This window comes from Ascaphus truei, chromosome 12 (assembly GCF_040206685.1).
Source record: "Ascaphus truei isolate aAscTru1 chromosome 12, aAscTru1.hap1, whole genome shotgun sequence".
Lineage (NCBI taxonomy): Eukaryota > Metazoa > Chordata > Amphibia > Anura > Ascaphidae > Ascaphus > Ascaphus truei.
The window spans coordinates 52,455,253-52,479,610 of NC_134494.1; the positions used below are offsets into that span (position 1 = coordinate 52,455,253).

Here is a 24,358-nt window from a genome sequence, read left to right on the forward strand (position 1 = left end):
TGTTAGTTCAGAATGTGTGTTATTAGCAAAAATATATATCTTTGAATGCATGTCACTGAAGCTCGTTTTAAAGTAGGTGAAACCACATGAAGGGGATACCAAAGGAACATTGCATTATGCAAGAAAAAGAGCAATACAGTGTTCACAAGTGAGATTTGTGATGAAAAAAAAAGTGACTGGTACTGTAACAATAGTCTGACTCCTTTACTAAGCTGCAGTAAACAAATTAGTACTTCTGGCTTGGGTAATGCATCAAGTGATAGACCATAACTTAAATTTCAGTGCCCGCTTTGTTTAACCTTGAGTCCCTTAATGTCACTTAATCTTACCTTGTCTTTTGGAGCAGCAATCAGCGTGCATGCATTATGCATCTTTGTATAGACCTACTTAAACTAAGGGGTTTACTCAACATAGCAATTCATCAAGTATTTTGTCTGAAACTGGTTTCTAGAGTTGGACCCCCTGGTCATTCTATGTTGAGCTCCCAGCTCATGAAATATACCCCTCTATGACTCTTGTCCTTATAAATGCACATTAAACGCTAATATAAATCAATTGGTGGGGTGCCAGTAGGATGAACAGAGCAGTTTATTGATTGAACCAACAATCACCTTATACAGGGGTGGCTAACTCCATTTCTCAAGTGCCACCAACGGGTCAAGTTTTTAAGGATAGCCCTGCTTCAGAACAGGAGGCTCAACAGTGACTCAGTCAAAATGACTAAGCCACTGATCGAGCCACCTGTGTTGAAGCAGGGATATCCTCAATACGTGGCCTGTTGGTGTCCTTTGAGGACGGAAGTTGGCCACCCCTGTCTTAGTAGTATGATTAGCACTGCTGCTTCCAACGGCACTACTAGAATAACTCTGCAGTGGAGTGAGTCATCTCTGAAGGGAACGCAAGGCAAAGTGTGGGGTCTGAGTAATGGCCATCATTCCTTTCTAGGCCACTCTGATATAGGCATAAGTGGAAAGCAACATATGTAAGTGAATATAAATGATGCAATTATTTTTTAGCAATGCAGTCTTGGTACAGTACATGTTGGTATTAAGCATCAATTTTGATTACCCCCCACCTTTTAAAAAAAAAAAATTTGATACCTACCTTTTCCCTCTACTTTGTGTCTTGAATAGCATGTCAGTTGAAGAACTTTCCCTAAAAAGGAATCGTAACCTACACGTGAAAATAGATACTTTATAACATTTTTTGAAATCTTTAAATATTTGTTAATTGCTGTGTATTAATATTTTGAATCTGTTTGTAATTCACCTGGATCATAAATAAAAACAAATGGGAAAAAAACGAAGTATTCATATATATATATATATATCTGCGCTTAAGATTACCAGGCTGGCTGCGTCTCTATTTGCTGCCGCTTTGCAAACATTGGTGCAAAAGGGTTACCTTATGAAATCATCCTTTGTCACGTTAATTCTCCAACTCTCCAATGTTCTCCAATGCAACTATAACACATATCACTGCAAAATGCTCAAAGAACTAGATTGGTCATCCCACGGGTCTAGGCGCAAAGTTCACCTTTCCTGTCTTGCCTTCAAATACTTTCTGGGCAAGCTACCCATCTATCTGAACAAGCTCCTCACCCCTACCTCATGCAGCACTTATCATCTGAGATCTGACTCCAAAAGACTGTTCATGGTCCCAAAGCTCAACAAAGTATCCGGCCGCTCCTCCTTCTCTTACCATGCATCCCAAAACTGGAACAACCTACCAGAGACTCTCACATCCACCACCAGTTTAAGTTCTTTCAAAACTAAGGCTGTCTCACATTTTAATCTGGTCTGTAACTGTTACATAAGCCTATAATATACATCTTCTCTACCTGTGCATGCAATGTATTGTATATAATGTATACCATGTTTACTTATGTAACTGCATGTGTAACCATGTATTATTTGTCATTAACTATGTCAAGGACATACTTGAAAACGAGAGGTAACTCTCAATGCATTACTTCCTGGTAAAACTTTTTATAAATAAATAAATAAATAAGCTCTCTGTGGTCCCTCTACTGAGACTAATATTATGGAAGTCTGCTCCATGCGTTGATTTATACTTTGTTTTCTTTTGCAAATACTAACTCAATTGATCCCTTTACAGGAAAGTCAAAACAATATTTCTGCATTATCCAGTGTATGAACCCCCACCACCCACACACCCCTTCCCCTATCTTGTGTTGAGAAAATCAATGGCTGGTGAATGATGGATAGTGCCATGTTTCCAGGTCATAAATCAGACTGAAGCAAAGGATGACAGTAATCGACACTCATGCCTTGTGGTCTCCTAACTAAAATCCAGGAATCTATTAGAAAATTGCCTATAGTTTTGGCAGTTGCTTCAACTGTAGATCTTAGTTTGTCATTACATCATGCATTTCTCACTAGTAATGTAGTTCTGTAGTGTGAAACCCTCCTCTTCCATTCCTTTCATTATGTTGAAGGCTTCTCAAATATTGAGTAATGTGTTGCTGGCACCCCTGTCAGGGGACGGGTTACAAACACTCAGGGAGTTTAAGGGGTGAGAACCGACCAAGTCATCTAAACGCACTTCTATTTCAGCTCAATATACAGTGTTTTCAAGCCATTTAAGTCTCGACTTATTATAACTGCAATCAAAAAATCACCATTCAAGTCAGAGATTGTGGATTCTTCAAGTCTGTGAGAGTGACCGTAAGTCGTTGAAACTCGCAGAAAATCAGTGAAAGTTGACATGTCTGTTACAATGATGACCACGCCGGCAAGTTATTCCTTCTGCATTCACTCTTCCTTGTCCTAAATGTAGTCACCATGACAAAACACCTGTTCCTGGGAGTATTGGGACACATTTCCTAAACCCTACCATATCCCTCCACTCAGGGAATCTTTTTTTTATTTTTTGTTCTTCATCTTGACTTGTCATCCTGGTGGTAGTTTTACATTGATTTTACCTGCACTGGGTCTAAACCTTGGTGTCCGCCTCTGTTTTTAATTTCCAAAATCTAAATTTGACTTGGAAAAAGTCACTTGCGCATAGACAATTTTATGGAGACACACGATGCTGGTTCATTAATTGGTATTGCAGCCAGCAAGTACATAAGGGAAATATGCAGGCAAAATAGGCCAAGAAATCCAAGGCATGTTACCAAATCCCAAAAGAAAATATATGAAGTCCTGGAAATTACAGTATACTTCTGGGAGCAAAACATTTTATGTCTCAGTGAGCTAAAATATCTCCATAAAGTGAGTTCTGTATGTCGCTAAGCTTTCATCCTACAAATCCACACTGGGCTCATGTTTGTTTTATTTCCTAGACCAAAGCTACATATGAAAGACACAAAGGAGCGGTGAAATACTATGATTAGATGCCTTGAGGCATCAGTTTTAGTACATCAGAAATACTCTGCTTTTATGTCTTATCATTTTGATCTGTTATATACAGTCATTTCACCCTTCTGTAGAATGTCATGCTTTTGTGAGTTAAGACAATATGTTTGTTCACAGTGTAGTTTACAATATTTTTGTTATACATGTGACGTGTTTCAGCTGGTCACAGCTTGGTGTTTCTGATGTTCTTTGAGGACAGTATACGGAGGCCTTGAAACAGAATGTATGCATGTTTGGGACTTGAGTACATACATACACTACGTATATATTTTCATCACAAACCTGTCAATGACGCTTGTCCTGGACCCTTGGAAAGCTGTCGGCTGCCCTGAATAACTGCTTCATCCTGGCCTTGCATGTATTGCATTCTATTGTTTCCTGGCTATAAGGTTAATAAGGCAGTGTTGTTGTGCCATATTGTTTCGGTAGGTTGCACCCCTACAGCGCTCCTATAGAAAGCACATACCTTACTATTTGTATTGGGGCAAGTTAACAAAAATGTGTACAGTATTCTGAAATTATAGTAAGTACGTACCACTAAATTATTCTGTACTCTACATGGTTTTATTTCCTGGTAGTTTTTGAAAAACGTTCACTGATATCAATAAGATTTTGATAATAGCCCAGTGTTACTTTATAATTCACAATTCATTTGTATATGTCTATTATGGCTGCACTTTTTAGTTATTTTACAGGTTCTGTAATCATAACTATATGCATGATTTTCCAAATAGAAAATTGTTTAAAGATTGATAGATCAAAGATCAAAATATTTGTCTCCTTACAGGCAAAAAAAAAGCGTTGTTCTTTTGTATCATTTCTTTCTGTCATATATTATTTTTTGGGGAGGGGGTGGGAGAGGGGTTTCCTAGCGAATGGCCGCATCGTAGTGTATTGAATTAGGTGTTTGTGTTTCGATTTCTCATGCAGTTAATGACTGGACAGTTCTTGCAGCTTGCAATGATCTCTGGCATCCATTGCTGCGAGTGTCGTTTTGTTTTTGCAATTATGCAGCATGCTACAGTATATAATGAATTGAAAAACACTTAATTTGCAAAAGTGAATTATTACTTTTATGTACAAAAATGAGAACCTGGTCAGAAACTACTTGGCAACACCAGAGTATGCTGTCTTACATGGAGAAGGCAAAACCACTAAATGAAAGTCTTTTATTAAGGTTGCTAATATTGTTTGTGATGTGTTTACTAGATATTTTACATTATCCATGACTAAAGTCTAATCATTGCGTGTTACTGTATATGTTTGTTACAATAACCACTTATTGTGGGCTTTATATATGGCAGTGGTTTTCGATTGGTTTATGAGAGAGCCTGTTGAAAGCTATCTGTTATCTTCAGCAGTTTGGACAGTGCATGTGAGATATTTTTGGCACAGTTAAAACGTCTGGCATCTCACAACCATTACGTTACAGGCTTGTTACAAAAAAAAAAAGAAAAGAAAACCCTATGTAAAGGGATAAAGCTTTTGAGTTGTTCATTTGGTAGCATACTTAAGTCCTATGTGGCCCAGCACAGCTTATATGGTTTTCAGTGTGTTGTTTTTGGGAAGGTTGATGAAACCTTAGAGCTGGATGCTGTATTCAAGAAATTAAACTAAAACCTGGAAGTGTCCAACTCTGAATGTTTCTGATGGATAACACAGATTTAGCCAACGTTGAGCAACTCAGGTAAGATACACTAATCTGGTATCCGTCATCATATAGTTTCACTTGTAAGATTAAGAAATCCATTTACATGGTTTTAAATTGTTTTACTTCGAGGTAATGTCCACCTTTAGTGAGGTGCAAACATTAATCTTAATAGTTTTAGAATTGTAAGTTTCATTTTTATTAATATTTTACTAACTGGTGTTGAATTTTAACGCATGAAGTATATTGCATTAATAATGCCAAACCTATTTTTTTATAGAATTATTTCTGGTTGTGTTAATGAAATGATGTATTGTATTGGTAATCAGACTATGTATGTATGTATGTATGTAGAGAGCTATAGGCGCTAACTATATATCAGTGAATATTTGCAAATAATTAATAAACTTCAATGTTGTGATGTTTTGTGAAAAATAGCAAAGTGAACAATTTTGAAGTGCAATACAAATACAATAGAAAGTGTAAAAAAAATGTTTTTAATTCTGTAACAGCAGCAGCCTAAGAATTGAAGGACTTATAAATCCTTAAGGCAAATGGTGAAAAGAAAAAACTTGTGGCATGTGTCCAAAACAAATATATAATAAGTGTATAATTTAAAAAAATATTCCAAATGGTGGGAAGAGACACATTTACATCCAGAATATTACATTGAAAAAATAAAATATAGTAGGAATTATTTTCCAGAAATAAAGTAAATCTAATACATTTTTAATCACGATATACTTTTTGCACTAAATACTTTTATAGTTTTTATAAATTTATTAGATATACTTTTTCTCTGGAAAAGAATTCCTACGGTATTTTATTTTTCTCAATTCAATATTTTGGATGTAAATGTGTTTCTTACCACCATTTGGAATATTTTTTTAATTATACACATTATATATTTGTTTTGGACACATGCGCCACAGTTTTTTCTTTTAACCATCTATGTATGTATATCTTTATTTGTGTAGTGTAATCCATGTACACAGCGCTTCACAGCAGTAGTATAGGTGCCAAAATAATACAAGTTATAATGGGAATAAACTCTACAGAAATTCTGAAAAGGAGTCCCTGCTCTGAAGAGCTGATAGTCTAAGTAAATGCTTTTATTATACGATAATGCTTTATCTCAATACAGTATGTTGTTTGGGTAGAAGATGTGTATACATTAAAATGTTCAGACAAATGTGTGATTACAATGGTTGATACGATTACCACAGTCCTGTTTTTCCTTACATATTTGTTTTGCCCTCATTTATACCAAGAACATTTAGCGGCAACAATTTCCCAATACTAACTAAATTCTCAGGGAGACAATATTTTCAGCTGATTAAAAAATACATCCGTTGAATTACGTTAAGATGAAACTCATTAAAAGATACTGACTGACTTACCAGCACCGCTACAAGCACTGTTTCATATTAAAGCTGCAGTTCAAGCAATATCCTACTGTACATGTGTTTTTTTTTTTAATAAATCAGTTCTGTTCTATGAGAAAATACTTTGAGCATTTTTTTAAAAACTATTTTTAAAGACATTTTAATGTATTGTAATGTAGCATGTATTTTTGTTCCTATAGAAACCATTTACACAGTTGCACCCCCTTCTGAGACAGTCTCTGGCTCTTGAACCCTGCCCTCTCTCTAGCAGTGCACCAATTGAATCTAGTGCCTGCCTGGTCACATGATCTTCCACACAGAACTTTGCATCATGGGTACAGTTTTGCAGCAATAACTGAATTAAATAACCCCGAGCAAAGCGATCGATTACAGGAGAACGGACCGATCTGCTACTTAGCACTTGTCAGTGTGCAGATTGTATTGATGAACATTTTTTTTTTAAACCGGCAGCTGCAGCTTTAAGCAGTAGTTACTGTTACTCTGTGATATAAGAGAAAGGGGGGGGGGAAGGGGGAGGCGCACGAGTACTGGGGATGTCACCCGGGAGGGGGGCACAGCTCCAAAACTTTGCACACCCCTGCACTAAAGCAAAATTTAAAGAGGCACTACTGGCAGCACTTTACGTTTTTAAAATATATTTGTTGTTTTAATATATGCAGCATTTGATTACCTTTTATTGAAAACGTATTACCTAATATGCAGGTCAATTAGTTCTTGTGTGATTGATCAGCAAAGATCATCCTTCTTGGTTTCACGTAATGGCTGCCTTCCAGTTTCAATTAATCCTTCAGTAACTCGGCAGCTACAATGTATTCTTATATTACTAAGGCTATGGCCCAGTCATTGCGTGCGCGAGTCGGGGCGCCTGGCGGCGCGTGTACCAGTTTCAGCTGTGGTCCGGGACGCGCGTCCAGAGAAGAGCAAGAGATCGCGACCGGGGGGTGGGTGTGTGTGTGTGAGATTAGTGTGGCGGGTGTGTGGCCTTGATGTGACGCGGATGGTTCGCCCTCATTATTGGCTAAACTGCCGTCGTGCCATGGCCTTCGCTCGCCCATCGCGCCAAAAGACACAATTCTTTTCTTTTGGGAAAGGTTGTCGCACATCGTACTTTCTGCAGGTGCGCACAGGTAGTAACTGGGGCCGGCCCCATAGAAGGCTGTATCTTATTTGCACCGCGCATGCCATAGCGCACGCAGCCACGAGCAGTGGGGACGAGGCCTAAGATAACATTATCGTTTTTTGTTTTTTTTAAATAATTTAAAAAAAAACACATGTAGGCCATTGCATGCATTGCTCCTTGAATAATCGGTCTCCCAGTTCTAAATATGGGACATTTTATTTGTCGGTAGTAACATTGCACAGCCAGGAGACTGGAAAAGCCCCATTGTCGTCATTAAACTGTCATTATTAATTCTTAAGATTCTGCTTCGCAACCAAAGGGACAAATGTTACACACAAGGAAGGATGATTTTCGATTGTGCAAGGATTTACTTCATGAAATTGCACATATACAAACGTGTATGTTCTTTTAATGTCCAAGCTCCCTTCAAACCATATGAGATTTATTGATCTTGATTCACAAAAAGGTGTATTTACCCTTACATATTCACTGTTTAAAAAGTAGACTCAAAGCCGTAGGGTGCGCTTACGGTGCCGGCGTCGCGACGAAGTGTGCGCGCGGCCATCCGTCTCCCGCACGATGTGTGAACATTCCATGTACTGGGCTGCAGGAGATTAGGGGGCGATCAGGAGCGTGGCAAACTCATCACGGAGCTGGTTCACCCTCATTGGCTGAACCAGCTCATGTGACGCTGACGTCACGCGACTGCAGCCTGAAAGACAAATTCACTTGTCTTTGCAAAATGTCACAGTGACAACGTGCTAATTGGCCTCCTGGGGGAACATTTAGCTTGCTATACCTCGTTGTCTAACATTAGAAAGTCCCGTTCGAACGTCGCAACGCCGGCCCCAATGGACGCCCCAATTCTAGCATCCACTTCCTCGTTCACTCTTGTACTTTGAGTATTGGTTTCCACAAACATACATAGCACATACTCTGATTTTGTATCTGTTTTTTTTTTTTGTATTTTTCTTACAAATAATAAGAATGCTTTTTCAAAGTGTTTAACCAAATTGTATCATAACTGCGGAGACTGTTGGATTTGTTTTGCATTTGTTTGTTTTGTCTAAAATAGTTGTATGTATTATGATCTAGTTGGTTATCTGAAGTTGTATTTAGCTCTGTCCTTTATGTGACCTTCTACCTTGCCATGTTTACATGAGTTAAACAGTGACAATACTGAAACTATTTTATCAGGAATGTTTCAGATTGTTTCAGGGAGTGATGTTAATGGGATGTCAGCCAGAGCAGCTTCTGAAGCCTTAATAAGGAAAGCTTATTTTTGTAGCCCCTTTCATTATCGGTGGTCTGGCTCGAAAGGGCACAGCTGTAAGCAGCATCATTTCCCTGACACCTCTCCAACCAAGTTAGAAGGTAGAACAGCTAATAAAATGATAACATCAAGATAAAACTGCTTCTAATAAAATATTGCACATTCAGGCAGTTCACATTCGTCTATATTCTGCCCTTGTGACTACTCCTTTGTGTTAGGTTGCATACAAATAAACAATGAGGGCAAACTTGACCCATAACTGGGGTTTCCCCCCAGTCTATCTCTGAAGGTTATATGTTTCTCATTAAAATAACTACTTGCTACTTGAAGCTTTCATATTTGATCATTTATACTGTACTAGCCAGTGCTTGCTCTCATTGTCTTTAACAGGAGCCCCTATGATGTACAGGGTACGTCATGCTATATAGGCTCGTTTTCTTGGGGAAGATCGGATTCATTGCTCCAGTAGAGCGGTGATCGTGGTCAGAACAGAAGTGGAACATCCTCCATGGCTGTTCACACCATGAGGGTGGGGGGGGGGGGGGCTGCCATAGACCACGCGATTGCTTCCCCAATCCACCACGTGCTTGAGATCCAAAAGACCTGTGGCATTCGGGCAGAGCCGATCTTCCAGTGCAGCAGCCTTGTGTCACCTGTTTGAAAAGATTTCCTATTATACAGCTCTTAAAGTGCATTTGAGCATCCATTATAAACTCAATGTATACATGTCTTGATCATTTTCAGAGGCAATTCATTTTTAAGTTATAGAATCATACGGTAATTGCTGCACCCTCTAACAAGAATGTCTTTGTTATGTGGGGAAAAAATGCACATGCGCACGTTTTGCAATCAAACAGCTCCAGACTTTTAAAGAGGTCTCTGAATGGGGAAATGTTTGTCAATCAATTGTTTTCTTTACCCTTATCCACCCTGTCCTTATCAGAGCCAATAAAGGTAGGGTAGAGACTGGCTGTACAAGCACTTGGCAGTCACATACTGTAGTTACATCACGCAAAAGGGAGTAGCCAGAAGAAATCACACCGCTGCCAAGACTAACTTGAAAAATACTTCAACCTTTGCCTTCAACTCCCCCGTACCCCAAACAGGTTTGAAGCAGGGGTCTCCGGCAGGAAACAGTGTTGATTTCAGCTCCGGGAACCCTTTGCTCCCCGAGATACATACATCGGATGGTGATGCCTGTATCTCGGGCATCAGTTTAAACATCCCACAGACCAATAAGAAGCATCAAGGGATGGCGTTGTGGCATTATATATATATATATATATATATATATTTATATATATATATATATATATATATATATATATATATCTTTGTGTCTCTATCATCTCTCTCTCTATTTATCTATATATAGATAGATATATATCTGCATATATATTACTTGTGAGCACATTCACATGTCTTAGATAGGTCTGCAACTCTGCCCTTCACCATTATCACCTAGGCTACAGCACTTCCACTGCAGCAAGGGATTCTGGGAAATGACATGCAAATGAGCACACATATATATATATATATATATATTCACACACACACTTAAAACATTTCTACAGCAGTGCAGGTGTGTAAAAGTTGTGCTAGAAAATGTAATTTAATATCCGCTTAATAGCAGTCTGTGAATGATGTATTCTGTTCTACAGCTTAGTTAATTAAACATAAATTTGACGCTTCATTGCATATGCACAGAGGTACTCATTTTTCTTGTCAAATGTGGTTCTAAAACAGTAGTTTTAAAGTATCTTTGCAAAGTTGTAACTTCTGAAGGAAATTGTCTACATTTTAAATGTTTATTGGGGGAATCTCGGTAAATACCTACAGCCCACTACTTATTCTTTTTCCACATTGTATTAGGCGTCCCCCTGGGACAAAGGTATGTATGTAAAATAATAATGGGCACATTCACTCGTTATTTTGGTTATAAAAAATTTTTTGTTTGTTTTTTTGGTTTTGGACGTCATTTGGGTTATAGAAAAAAAAATGTGTGTGTTTGGGTTTTTACCAGATTATGCAAGAAAAGGCTAAAATAGCATAATAAAGCAGGAGAAATGCTTAAAGTAAGTATAAAATGGTGAAAACATATGGGGAACTAAAATAATATAACTGAAAAACTGACTCTGGAACTTCGCAAGCAAGCAGTGGTGAAGTTATAGACGCATGAGCAGTAATCATCAGCTATGTAGCTACCATCCCAAAGAGGATTACACGCAGGCGCAGAGAGGTGATTCTCGGCTAGGGACGGACGATTAAAAGCACAATGAGAAGCTTTAGAAACGGAATGGCTCTGGAGAGGTGTCGATAACAGGTTCAATTCCTTGAGCGAGCCTTGTGGGTGTGGGGGAGGGGGGTACAGGGTACAGCTGCATGAAGGATTAGCTGTACTGTAGTTCAAAGACATGACATATTTTCAACAGGCAGGTCATCATAATAATTTGATCCCCACACCCCCAAATACATAAAAAGCACACAAATCAACCATGTGCAGTAAAACGCACAGTGTCGCAGTCAAAAGCTACAGCACAGATTGAATATCGTAATATCAAGATGGTTTAGGCAGGCTTGTAGAGAAAATAAAAATAAAAAATGATGAGGAAAAAAAAATATTTAGGATAAAGGCGGCCGCCACTGTAAAAAGATATTGTGAGAAACACCTAGAATGGGCAGTTGGCCTGATGGTTTGGCTTTGGTTCAAAATAATTTGGGGGTTCTGGTTTTAAAAATCATATGGATTTGGGTTTTGGAATGTAAGGTTATGTTTTCACACAGCCCAGTTTTGCCCATCTCTAGTTTAACCTAAACGTTAAAGCCTCATCTGTAAGCAGCATTAGTATAGTATGGTACGGAGGTATATGAAACAATTAAGTTAACTTAATTTTGAAGAAACGTGACTAAAGGTGCACGTTTTATTTTTAATAAATGCAGCAGTTGCTTACATTTACGGGAATTATCTAAGCTGCCGCTCGATCTGTTCTCCTGGGATCGATCAGTGAAGATCCTGCTTCCCAGGGCGCCCAATATGGCCTCCTATTTTTAAAGAGGAAGTGCTGTGGCTTCCTAAATGGTTGCTGTAGCAACCCAAGGAAGCTTAGTACATTAAAAATCATTACAAAAATCTTGCTTGGGGGGGAAGGGAATGCAGTGAGTGTTAACTAACACTACATAACGGATTTATTTAAAATACCACATATGATTCTGGCTGTACTGCTGCTACTAAAACCTGTTTTGCATGCATTGGAAGCGACTCTACATGTAAAAAGTCTCATTTGCCATATTCTTGTGGGATTTGCTTCAGGTGTTATGTTATGGGTGTACCGCATGCTATACTGCACAGTAGCTTGCATTGCTACACTTGCAGGGTTGTGATGTTCTGACCGTCCTTAATTCGTTCCAAGTTGTAATAGCTTTTATGCGACCAACATGAAAAGTAACAATTTAGGTACTGCTTTTTGTAAGAATGTAACTGTAGGATCACAGCATGCTTTAGAGCAGGGGTTCGCAAACTTTTCTTCCCCCCCTCCCCACCCCCATATACCCTCTCTGCTCGCGCCTCCCCCTCCTTATCTGCTCTTTGGCAGCGTTATATGACGTCACAACGTAATGTGACGTTGAGTTGCCATTTGACACCACGTTGTCATGGCGATACACGTCGCCTGAGAGCAGGTAAGAGAAGTTACAGAGGCCTCACGTCTCCCCTGATATTTAATTTAAATGCCTTGGGGAAGAGCGCGGGGCCTCTGTAACTGCCGCGCCCCTCCAGTTTGCGCACCTCTGCAGTTTAGAGGGTCTTTCCTGATACTGAATAACCTTAGAGGTCTTAAAATATTTATTGCTGCAGGTTTTATGTTGATCCAATGACGGGTATCATCACCACCTAATGCATCTAGTTTTCTGCAGGGTAAACATAGCCTGGTAGAGATCCATGCTGAAATGCATGTGGTAAGATAGAAACCTGTTTCACAAAGTGTACAATATATGTACAGTATAAGCTGACATGTTCTATTACATGCCTGTTTTGGAGTGCCTTCTGGTATCGCAATTGCACGTTTAAAAGTATGGTATAGTTTGATTAGTCTTTTCAGTTATTTAGGGTCACAGATGTTGGAGAGCTTTAGTCACAGGGCTCAGTGTAAAGATCTCAACGAATGTTAAACTCTATTCCCCCACTGGAGCGTTCTTCATGAATACATTGCCCTTCACTCTTTTGAAGGTGAAGTCACCGGTTTAAAGTTGCATTTCCGCATAGCTGAGCCTTCTGTTTGCCTGACGGCATTCGTCTGGTACTTGTATATTATTATACCTTGGATTCATTTTTTGACGCGTCTATTTACTGTAGGTATTTCTGCACTTAACTACTGTATCAAATTAGTGTCCTGGCGCTGTAGTGAAACGGCAAACCCATATCAGGTGAAACAGGTTGAGAACCCAAAGTCTTATTATGCTGCAGTTACAGGGTAGCCTCTTCCCAGTTGAAGTAAGGGAGATAAAGATGCCTTCTTAATTGTCTGGTAACATTTGAAATATGCATTTAAATTCAGTATTTGATACTGACTAACAATTCAGAATGAAAACACAGTCCAAGTGAATATTCAAAGACTTGAACACAAGAAGCTGAATGAAAGGAGAGTGGGTGTTTCGAACGTCTCTAAATAGATATTGAAAATGTGTTTGCATTTTCTATCATTTTAAATACAACAGGCTAATCTCTTAGAATGAAACAGCTTTGTTGTTTCTTTATTTTTAGGTGACTACAACTCTTTTGCTTCCTACTGAACCTCACGTCTTCCAAGTATTAATAGTACATTTGAGGTGGAATTGTTGAGGGCTTCTTGCTTAGTGAACACGGAATAATCCAGTGCAGTTGCTCATGTAACAGAACAATCAGGGTGATGTTTGTTGTAATTGGGAAACATGGAGATGAACTACTTATAACTTAAAAGTAATACATGCAAATGGTTATTTGCAGTCCGTTAAGGATCTTTTTTGTAAGCAGTATCGTGATCTTAAATCTGCAATTCGCAGGAAATATTGTGTTTAGGTAACACAGAGCAATACAAAGACTCAGTTGTTCTTTATTATGGATTTTATGAAAACCTCTAAAACAAAAAATCATTGAGTTGTGTGGAATGCACAGCCTCTTTTGCACATTTTAATTGTTGTTTTTTTTTTATGATAAATTGTTATGCTCATTGAATGGCAAAGACAGCAAAACCATTACGTTTAAATGGCAGACAGTTTCTACAGTCCACAAAAACAAATGCCAAAATCAATGACAAAAACACAACGTGATGGAGCAGGCTGAGGATGCAGGAATACTGTGAAAGAAAGTTTTTCAAATTAGTTCACATAGTCCCAATGCAGAACACCTGTTCAGTCCAATACATCACGGAACAACACTTGGGTACCAGAGCAGATGGGTTCTTTTCATCCTGTAAGCACATTTCAGTATGTTTCTATGAGTTCTAATGATCTGTCTGCTCAGGATCCTGGTACAAGACTTTATTTGGAACCAGGGGGCATAGCATTTATTGGATAGAGAAGATTAAAAATGTAATGGAGAGGATTGAACTGCAAAATAGAGCAGGTTTTCTATCGTGCAAAAGAAGATCTGTAGGATAGAGAAAAACAGATTAGGAACGACTTAGTGGTGGTGATTTTATTGAGCAATGCTACACATGTATTGGTTAGCACATTCACCTTAGTCTCACTTGACAATTTAACGAGCAATGATCTAACATACCTAAAGCAGTTAATTATTTCTTCATAAGTGGTTGCAGATGAAGCCTTTGCTGGTAAAGCTCCCTGCAATAATATGGAATAAACAATTCATGGCTAACATTGTCTTGAAGCGATGGGTTAAATAAATAAAACATGCTTGTCAAGCCGCTGCAAAAAAAGTCTTACTTGCTCTTGTAGGTTTTATGCTCGAACAGCAATCTTGTGCAGATGGGGTGACATTAATAACAACATCTGCACGATAGTAGACATAATGGAATCATTCTGCTATAAGGGAGTGAGAAGCCATTGAAATCTGTGAAGACATTGGTAGCGTGGATGAGTTAGACTGCTTTTCATTGTAAGTGATAGGCCATCATACACCATTTGAAAGCACCTTGAAGCTGCCATGTTTCCCTTTTGAAATTATTTTTTGCAATAAGTCCTGAGAATTTTCCGTCACTCATCCAAAAGACAGAAGTTAGTTTTTTTACGGAAAATACAAATGCGAGTGTTTTTAAATGTTTCCTTCTTTATATTTTCCTTACTCACAAGTTGTCCCTTTCACCTGTACTGCCCCTTTCAAAAAGCGCAGGGCCACTATAGTTTCCATACTGCAACATTAGTCATTTTCTTTTAGAGTTCATGACGAAAGTTGACAGCTGAAACCTGTAAGATCAGTCCCACCTATTTATTATTGTATTAAAAAGTCATCCAGTAAATTTGCCTTCACCGTTTAAAATGCTGTCCATGGGAGATCTTCACACTCAATACCCCAGTTCAGATTTTACAAACATAAGCTGTATATATTAAGGACCTTTAGCCTTTCCGGATGAGTCCTTTGCTGTAGCTCATGCACATGCTTAGTAGCACTTTTTTGCAATCTCCAATTTATTTGTGTCCTTCCTTTTTGCGTGATGGTTTCCAGAGTTGAACGTCATACTGTAGATGAGGTCTCACCAATGATCTACAAACTGGCATCACCACCCCTCTCCTTCTGTTGCGAACACCTCTCCTTATAGAAGCTAACATCCTGCTGACGTTCTGCATTGCTTTGCTACATTGCTCATCTACTTTAGCTCTGCTGAAATAATGACACTCCTCTATAGTAGTTGACATAGTAGTTGACATTATAGTGCCATTGAACCTGCTTTCCGCCATTTAATTTTTGTGACCCAAGTGCATTATTTTACACTTTTTAGCATTAAATTGTAGTAGCCACACTCTTGACCATACCTTCCATCTACCCAACCAAGTAACCATTTTGTCTCCTCCCCTCCCCCCCCCCATCCCCTACTGCTCCACCCTAAGTTTAGTCACCCAGGTAGATTTAACCCATGCTACCTGGAATCTTCTAGTTTGTGTGGGACTTTAGATGGAATTATTGACCATCTTTTGGCAGTGTTTCCATTAATTTCCCCACTACTGACGTCAGGCTCACAGGCCTGTAGTTACCTGCCTCCTCCGTACTTCCACTATTGTGAAGTGGGTTTGCCCTTGTTCTTCTCCAGTCATCTTGAACTACACCTCTTAACAGTGATGGGTTAAATTGATCTGTTAGTGGTTTTGCCCGCACAGTCCTAAGCTCTTTTAATTAGTGATGTACCGGGTACCCGAAAATACCCGGTACCCGGCGCTTTTTCAGCTACCCGCAAATTACCCGGACCCGGCAGCATGGGGCTGGGACCGGCACCAGGTAATTTCAGGGCAGCTGAAAATAGTTAAACACTTACCTGCAGCCGGCGACAGAGGACCGACGGAGGACCGGTGAGGAAGACCGCGGCAACATCTGAGACCAGCAGCAGAAGTCCTGGTGACTGTGGCAGCAGCAGAAGTCCTTGTTCATCCGGCGGGAGCAGCAGGAACAGAGCATACACCTGATGCCTGTGTGAGCCGGGAAAGCATGCTACCGACTCCTCCCCGGCTGTTCAATGTTCAATAGGAACGCTCCTGCTCCAGTCACATGCTTCCCCGGCTCACACAGGCATCAGCTGTGGGCTCTGTTCCTGCTGCTCCCGCCGGATGAACAAGACCTTCAGCTGCGCCCACCGCCACCAGGACGTCTGCTGCTGGTCCCAGATGTTATATATATTTATATATATATATATATATACAGTATATATATATATATATATATACACATACACATACACACACACACGTCGACAAATCACCCAAAAATCTACTCGCCGAACAAAAAATCTACTTGCCACCTAGTCCCGCCCCCAACCCTGCCCTAGTCCCGCCCCAACACTGCCCTAGTCCCGCCCCAACCCTGCCCTAGTCCCGCCCCCAACCCCGCTTTAATAAAATAAATTGAATAAATTCCTAGTAAGAACAACATTCGTTTTTGCCAAGTGTATTTTGAGTATTACATTATACTACAATTAGTCCTTGATACATGTGTGTGTAATCTTACCTGATCCGCAGTCCAGGTACCCTCATTCCCGCAATGTTATATGTTGGAGGTGAGGTGTTTCTTACCTGTCTTCTGGGTTAGGGGGGATTCCGATGTCTCCTGTGTGAAGCTTGAGTCAGATCTGGAAGTAAGCAGTATTGGTTATTTCGGTGTAGGTATAGGGCAGTTAAGATATATAGGGTAAGTAGGATATCCAGGTCCAGAGTGTGAGACAGTGTGAGAGAGAGACAGAGAGTGGGTGAGAGCGACACAAAGAGAGAGCGACACACATAGAGAGAGAGAGAGCGCGACACACAGAGAAAGAGAGAGAGCGACAAACAGAGAGAGAGAGCGACACACAGAGAGAGAGAGAGCGACACACACACAGAGAGAGCAACACAGAGAGAGAGAGAGCGACACAGAGAGCGAGAGAGAGCGACACACAGAGAGAGAGAGAGCGACACACAGAGAGAGAAAGCGACACACAGAGAGAGAGAGAGCGACACAGAGAGAGAGAGAGCGACACACATACAGAGAGGGTGAGAGAGAGAGAGAGAGAGACCCAGTCAGTCATCCTACTCTCACACTGACACACACACACTCTGACAGACACACACACACTCTCTGACAGACACACACACACACACACACACACACACACACACTGACAGACACACACACATACATACTCTCTCTCCCATACACACACACACACATACATACTCTCTCCCACACATACTCTCTCTCCCATACACACACACAGATTGAAAGCACCCCCCCCCTCTCTCCAGCGGGCGCACTCCTGCTGGCACCCCCCCGCTACCTTCTCCGGCGATGAGGCAAGTTGCCGGACTGTGTTCGCCGCAGCCCCCCCCCCTCCAAACCAAGGGGAAACGTGGCCGGAAGGGGATGCGCTGGATCAAGCAACCTTAACACCCCCGCGCGCGCGCGTACGCCAGTCTCCCTACCGGGCTGCAGCTGTGCGGACCTCCTGCCCCGGGCAGCGATCGAGGGGCAGGAGGAGGGGAGGGGAAGGGGGCAGGAGGAGGGGAGTGCCAACGCAAAGGCGCATTCCGGCGGCAGCGGGAAGGAGCAGAGGGCCGCGGGGTGAGTAGGAAGCCATGTGGGGACCAGGGGGATCGCACGGGTGGGCTTGTAGGAGGCAGGGAAGGAGCAGAGGGGCCGCTGGGGTGATTTCGGTAGCCATGTGGGGACCAAGGGGATCGCGCACAGGAGGCAGCAGGATGGAGGCACAGAGAGCACTTACTCTCCAACAGATCTCTGGGCAGAAAGAATGGCCGCTCGTTGGGGGCAGGCTCATAATCAGCAGTCAGGTAGGGGGAGTTTTTTTTTCTTTCAGCGCGAGCAGGGAAAATTAAAACAAACAAACACGTGTGCTGCTTGGGCCAATAGGAGCTCGCCCAGATGTTAAATCCACTCGACCCAGGCGTGCAGATGTATAGGATTGTCGAACACTGTATATATATATATATATATATAATATATATATATATAATATATATATATATATATATATATATATATATATATATATATATATATATATATATATATACTGAATTGTAGTGATGTCTTATAAATATTACAGAGATTAAACTTTAATGCAGTTAAACAACATCAGGCATTATAAAAAAACTGCCTGCAGATCCTACCCTTATTTACAAAAAGGAAGTAGACTCCATCCTCCATATGGGTTTCAACAATGGATGGATTTCGGATGAGACTGCCAAATTTCTAACACAGGAGTTTCCTGTAATACCTGTGATGTACTCACTACCCAAAATTCATAAGTCTCTAACTTCGCCACCAGAGAGACCCATAATATCAGCACGGGGATCTCTCTGCCACCCTCTTTCACAGTATGTGGACTATTTTTTGCAGCCGCTAGTACAGCAAATATCTTCATATGTACAAGATACAACAAGCTTCATCAACCAATTGGCTGAGATCAAACATGATCTGAGGGGTGTTCTGTTGGTTACTCTAGACGTCTCTAGTCTATATACAAATATTCCTCATCAGGACGGAGTTGATGTTGTTAGAGATTTATTGGGAAGTCACCCCATGCCACATGGTCCACCAGCAGAATTTCTTATGGTTCTAATTGAATTAATTCTTCACAAAAACTTTTTTAAGTTCGAGAGATCTTACTACCTTCAGCTAATGGGAACGGCGATGGGGTCTAACATGGCCCCATCTTACACGAATCTCTTTATGGATGCATACAAAAAAATCCACCTTCTCACTAATGCACCACACTGTGAATATATTATACATTATAAAAGATACATTGATGATATCTTTATACTCTGGGAAGGGTCGGAGAAAGATCTGTTACAATTCGTGGCCCATATTAATGAGATACCGTCCACCATTAGATATACGGAATGTCATCGTGATACACAAATTGCATTTCTGGATACAGTGGTATTTGTCAATAATGGGGTACTTGGCACACGTGTTTTTCATAAACCAACAGATCGGAATACCCTGTTGGATGCCAGTAGTCATCACCCAGTGACATTAAAGCGAGGCCTTCCATAATCACAGATGTTGAGAGCAAGACGTATTACCAGCAACCCATTGGAGGTGAACACTGCATTAACAAAGATGGCAGAGCGATTCCGAGAAAGAGGCTACCAGGAAGAAGAGATACAACAGGCCCTAGCTAAGGCAAGAATTCCTACTCGAGAGGAACTCCTTAAGCCGACCACTAAACAATCCAGAATGGATCGATTCAATGTAGTCTCCACCTATAGTACATCATCGGGATTGATACAACAAAGTATCAGGAAGAACTGGCATATTTTGTCTAACGATAAAAAGATTGGCAAATATTTTGAAACACCACCTCTGTTTTGTTACAAAAGAGGACCATGTCTAGGAGACACGCTAACATCTTCAGATCCGGTGGACAAATATATATCACCCACAACTTGGTTGAGACAACATCATGGGGTACATAAATGTAAAGGCTGTATCAATTGCCAATATCTCCTGCTAGGGAAATCCTTTTCTCACCCACACAGTGGAATTTCCATCAAAATCAATAACTTTTTGAATTGCGAATCAAGATATGTAGTATATATCATCAAATGCCCATGCGGCTTATACTACGTGGGCAAAACATCAAGGATGCTGATGGAACGTATTGCACTCCATAGGTCGTCCATCAGAAAGGCCCTGTTAAAGACCACGGACCAAGAGGAACTGAGACATCTACCAGTTGCAAGACATTTTAAGAACTTACAGCACACTTTGGCCACTTTCCGGTGTATGCCAATAGCACAAGCTCATGTTTCAAGTAGAGGAGGAAATAGAAACAAGATTCTATGACAGATGGAAGCTAGATACATATTCAATCTGAATACCATGACCCCAAAGGGTCTGAATGAGGACCTTAGTTTAGGATGCTTCTTATAATTCCAACTAAGAAAAATGAATTATCTTGTTTTTTCCTTACTTATTTGATAACTGATGAGCTGATGCATTATTCAAAGGCTTATAACATAGCCTATAGTTCGAATTCAGTATATATGTTTGGTTTAGACCATAACATTGACATTGCATGTTTATAACTCCTGGGTGGTTACTCTCCACTTATGCATTGTTTTCCCTATGTTTTCACACTCCCTGTCCTCACATTCATGTCCTGTGGTTTGTCCCCATTTATTTAGACACGTATAGGTATATAAGAATAGACTATGTGAGCTTTTTGGCATCATTTGCATTTAGGTATTTATTTATTTATTTATAAAATATTTTACCAGGAAGTAATACATTGAGAGTTACCTCTCGTTTTCAAGTATGCCCTGGGCACAGAGTAAAACAAATAATACATGGTTACAAGTACAGTTACATAAATGAACAAGGTATACATTATATACAAGACATTGCATGCACAGTTAAAGAAAATATATATTATGAGCGTATGAAACAGTTACAGACCAGATTAAAGTGTGAGACAGCATTAGATTTGAAAGAACTTAAGCTGGTGGTGGATATGAGAGTCTCTGTTAGGTTGTTCCAGTTTTGGGGTGCACGGAAGGAGAAGGAGGAACGTCCGGATACTTTGTTGAGCCTTGGGACCATCAATAGTCTTTTGGAGTCTGATCTCAGGTGATAGGTGCTGCATGTGGTAGGGGTGAGGAGCTTGTTCAGGTAGCTGGGTAGCTTGCCCAGAAAGTATTTGAGGGTGAGACAGGAAAGGTGAACTTTGCGCCTAGACTCTAGTGATGACCAGTCTAGTTCTTTGAGCATTTCGCAGTGGTGTGTGTTGTAGTTGCATTGGAGAACAAAACGACAAATTGAATTGTAGAGGGTGTCAAGTTTGCTAAGGTGGGTTTGAGGAGCCGAGCCATATACTATGTCTCCATAGTCAATAATTGGCATTAGTATCTGCTGTGCGATACTCCTCTGACCAGGAGACTTAGGGAGGATTTGTTCCTGTAAAGTACCCCTAGTTTGGCATAGGTCTTGGTTGTCAGGGTATCAATGTGCATCCAGAATGTTAAGTGGGAGTCAAACCATAAGCCCAGGTATTTAAAACTAGTGACAGGTGTTAGGGTGGTGTTAGCGTTGGTTCTAATCAGGAGCTCAGTCACTGGAAGCTTTACAAATTTAGTCTTGGTCCCAAATACCATTGTTACAGTCTTGTCAGTGTTTAAAAACAGTTTGTTTTGGGAAATCCAGTTTTCGAGTCTCAAAAAGTCAGACTGAAGTATGTGTTGAAGGTCAGAGAGGCTATGGCTGTGTGCATATAGGATTGTGTCATCTGCATACATGTGTATTGAGGCTTCCTGACAAGCTGTGGGAAGATCATTAATGAACACTGAGAAGAGTAGGGGCCCCAGAACAGAGCCTTGCGGGACACCACAGGTTATATCCGGGGGTTGGAGTTAGAGCCTGAGATGGACACATGTTGGGATCTTCCTGATAGGTAGGACTGAAACCAGTTTAAAGCATGTTTCCCTATTCCAGAGCTCTGGAGTTTGTTAAGCAGGATAACATGATCAACTGTGTCAAAAGCCTTTGCAAAATCTAGGAATACTGCACCAGTGAGTTGTCCCCGTTCCATTCCACACTGGATTTCATTGCAAACTTTTAGCAGGGTAGTTACGGTGGAGTGTTTGGGACGAAACCCAGACTGGAATTGGCTAGGGAAATTTGTCTTGGTGTAGAAATCGCTTAATTGGGAGTGGACACATTTTTCCATAACTTTGGATAGAATTGGGAGAAGTGAGATTGGCATGTAGTTTGAGACAGTGTTTTTGTCCCCACTTTTGAAGATTGGGACAACTCTGGCAGTTTTCCAGGTCTCAGGGATATGGCTTGCAGACAGGATAGAGTTGACTATGGACGCAATTGGTTTGGCAATGGCTGGGGCACCAAGTCGTAGGAACCTAGATTGTAGTAAGTCGGGTCTACATTGGCTGCTTAGTTTTAGTTTGAGGAGCGCTTGTGTAATCTCCTCTTCAGATACTGGGCTAAATTGAAAATTGTGGGCAGTGTTGGGAGGGGGTGGGACTGTAGGGATACTCCCAGGATGAGATTCATGTTTGGGGTTTGTGCTGCGTTTCGCTAATAAGTTAGTGGCACACCCCACAAAGTAATCATTGAATGCATTTGCAATGTCAGTGGGGTTTGTCAGAGTAATATCCCCCTTAGTGATATTAATTGGTTGTTGATGGTTAGGAGGCTGGAATATATTGTTGATAACCTTCCAGAAGTTAGCTGGGTTTGATGTATTTTGGTGGAGATTGTCAGAGTAATATTGTGCTTTTGCATGCCTTGTTTGCCTTGTGCACATGTTCCGCATGCATCTGTAGTGATTGAGATCCTTGGTAACGCCAGTTACTTTGTAGCTTTTCCACAAGGCATCCCTGAACTGGTAGAGTACTATAAGGTCAGTTGTAACCCATGGAAGGTGGGCTCCCCGTACCCTTATTTTGCGTAGTGGAGCATGGGTATCGCAGAGTTTTAAGAACTCGGATTGGAAATAGTCGAGCGCAGAATCGGGGTCGGGAATTAAATCGAATCTGTGCCATGGGCAGTTGGTAAGGTCATCCAGAAACTGTTGTGGGTTAAAGTTTTTAAATGTTCTAGTGAGGAGAACTTTAGGGCTTGATTGGGGCGGTTTAATTTTCCTTACACAGTACACTATTGCATGGTCACTGAAAATATCAGGAAGGATGCCAGAGGATTGGATTCTGCTGGGGTTTGAGGAGAGAATCCAGTCTAGCAAGGAATGGTTATGCGATTTCAGGTTTATCCGTGTGGTTTGGGAAATGAGTTGTGATAGGTTAAGTGACTTGATTTGTGTGTGGATTTTGTGGTTTTTAGGGTCAAGCCAATTGAAGTTGAAATCCCCTAGAACTAGCAGCTCACTCTTCTTATTCAGAGAGGAAATGGAGCCAAGAAATTGGGTGATATCAGTAAGGGATTGTAGAGGGGCTTTAGGGGTGCGGTAGATGCCAGCGAGCAAGATGGGCTTAGAAAAGGGGAGGCAGATTTTGCCAACTAGAGTTTCAAAAGAGGGTGGGCTTGGTGGGCAATTTAACAGTGTAAATTGTAAGGTGTCTGCAATATAAAATAACACCCCTCCTCTCTTTGACCTATCTCTCCTAAAAATGGAGTATCCCTGAATGGCAATATGTGCATCAGGGGTTTTAGGGGTTAGCCATGTTTCTGTAAGAACGATGGCTTTAGGTTTATGCATAAGGCACCATGCCCTTAGTTCATCCAGTTTGGGCAGCAGGCTCCGGATGTTTATATGGGCGACAGATAGCCCTTTTTGGAATTTAAAGGTGGAATTCTCAGGGGCATGGGACAGAGCTGAAATGGGAGGACCTGGGTTAGTTTCAATATCACCTGCTAAAGAGAGTAACAGTATGAGTAGAAATTTGGTTAGTTGTTTGCAAGTTGTAGATTTGTGGTGTTTGCCATTAGAGTGAGCAGTGATTGGTGTGCTGGTTTTTAGAGTTCTCCACCAACATTCAGTAGATAGTGCAAGGCTTTTGAGTAGTCCAGGGTGTATGGTGATGTTGGGTGTGGGCCAGGATGGAGGAGTTTGTAGTGGATAGAGGGAGTAACATCTCCATGAGGCCAGGAGAAAGAAAAAAGTTAAAATACATAGCAGGTTCATGATGCCAGAGGTAGGCAGTGCTGCAAGGAGCTGTTGTGATCAGAGTGAGTGTGAGCAGACTAACAGCAGGTGTGTGCCTGTTCCTTGTCAAATGTTTAGCTGTATTGCAATGCTAGAGTCAGTTCAGGGTTTCAGTGTATTGTGCAGTCAGTTTTGGGAGAGGCTGCAGTAAATAAATTGTAAAGGGGTAGGGGGTTGAAATAGGCAGGTTAGCAAGCATGGGATCATAGTGTGATCT

General features: G+C 40.8%; 1 protein-coding gene across 6 annotated transcripts in view; it reads left to right on the plus strand.

The window, feature by feature from the left end:
* Positions 1-24,358, plus strand: part of PLEKHA7 (pleckstrin homology domain containing A7) — a 326,584-nt gene that overhangs the window by 143,932 nt on the left and 158,294 nt on the right. Inside the window, exon 1 of one of the 6 annotated variants that reach the window (XM_075567726.1) lies at positions 4,859-5,067. The exons of the other annotated variants lie outside the window; for them this stretch is intronic. Coding sequence (XP_075423841.1) covers positions 5,021-5,067 — 47 coding nt within the window. The 5' untranslated portion in view covers positions 4,859-5,020. Of the gene's footprint in view, positions 1-4,858; positions 5,068-24,358 lie in introns of those variants that run through there. 6 annotated transcript variants of the gene reach the window in all.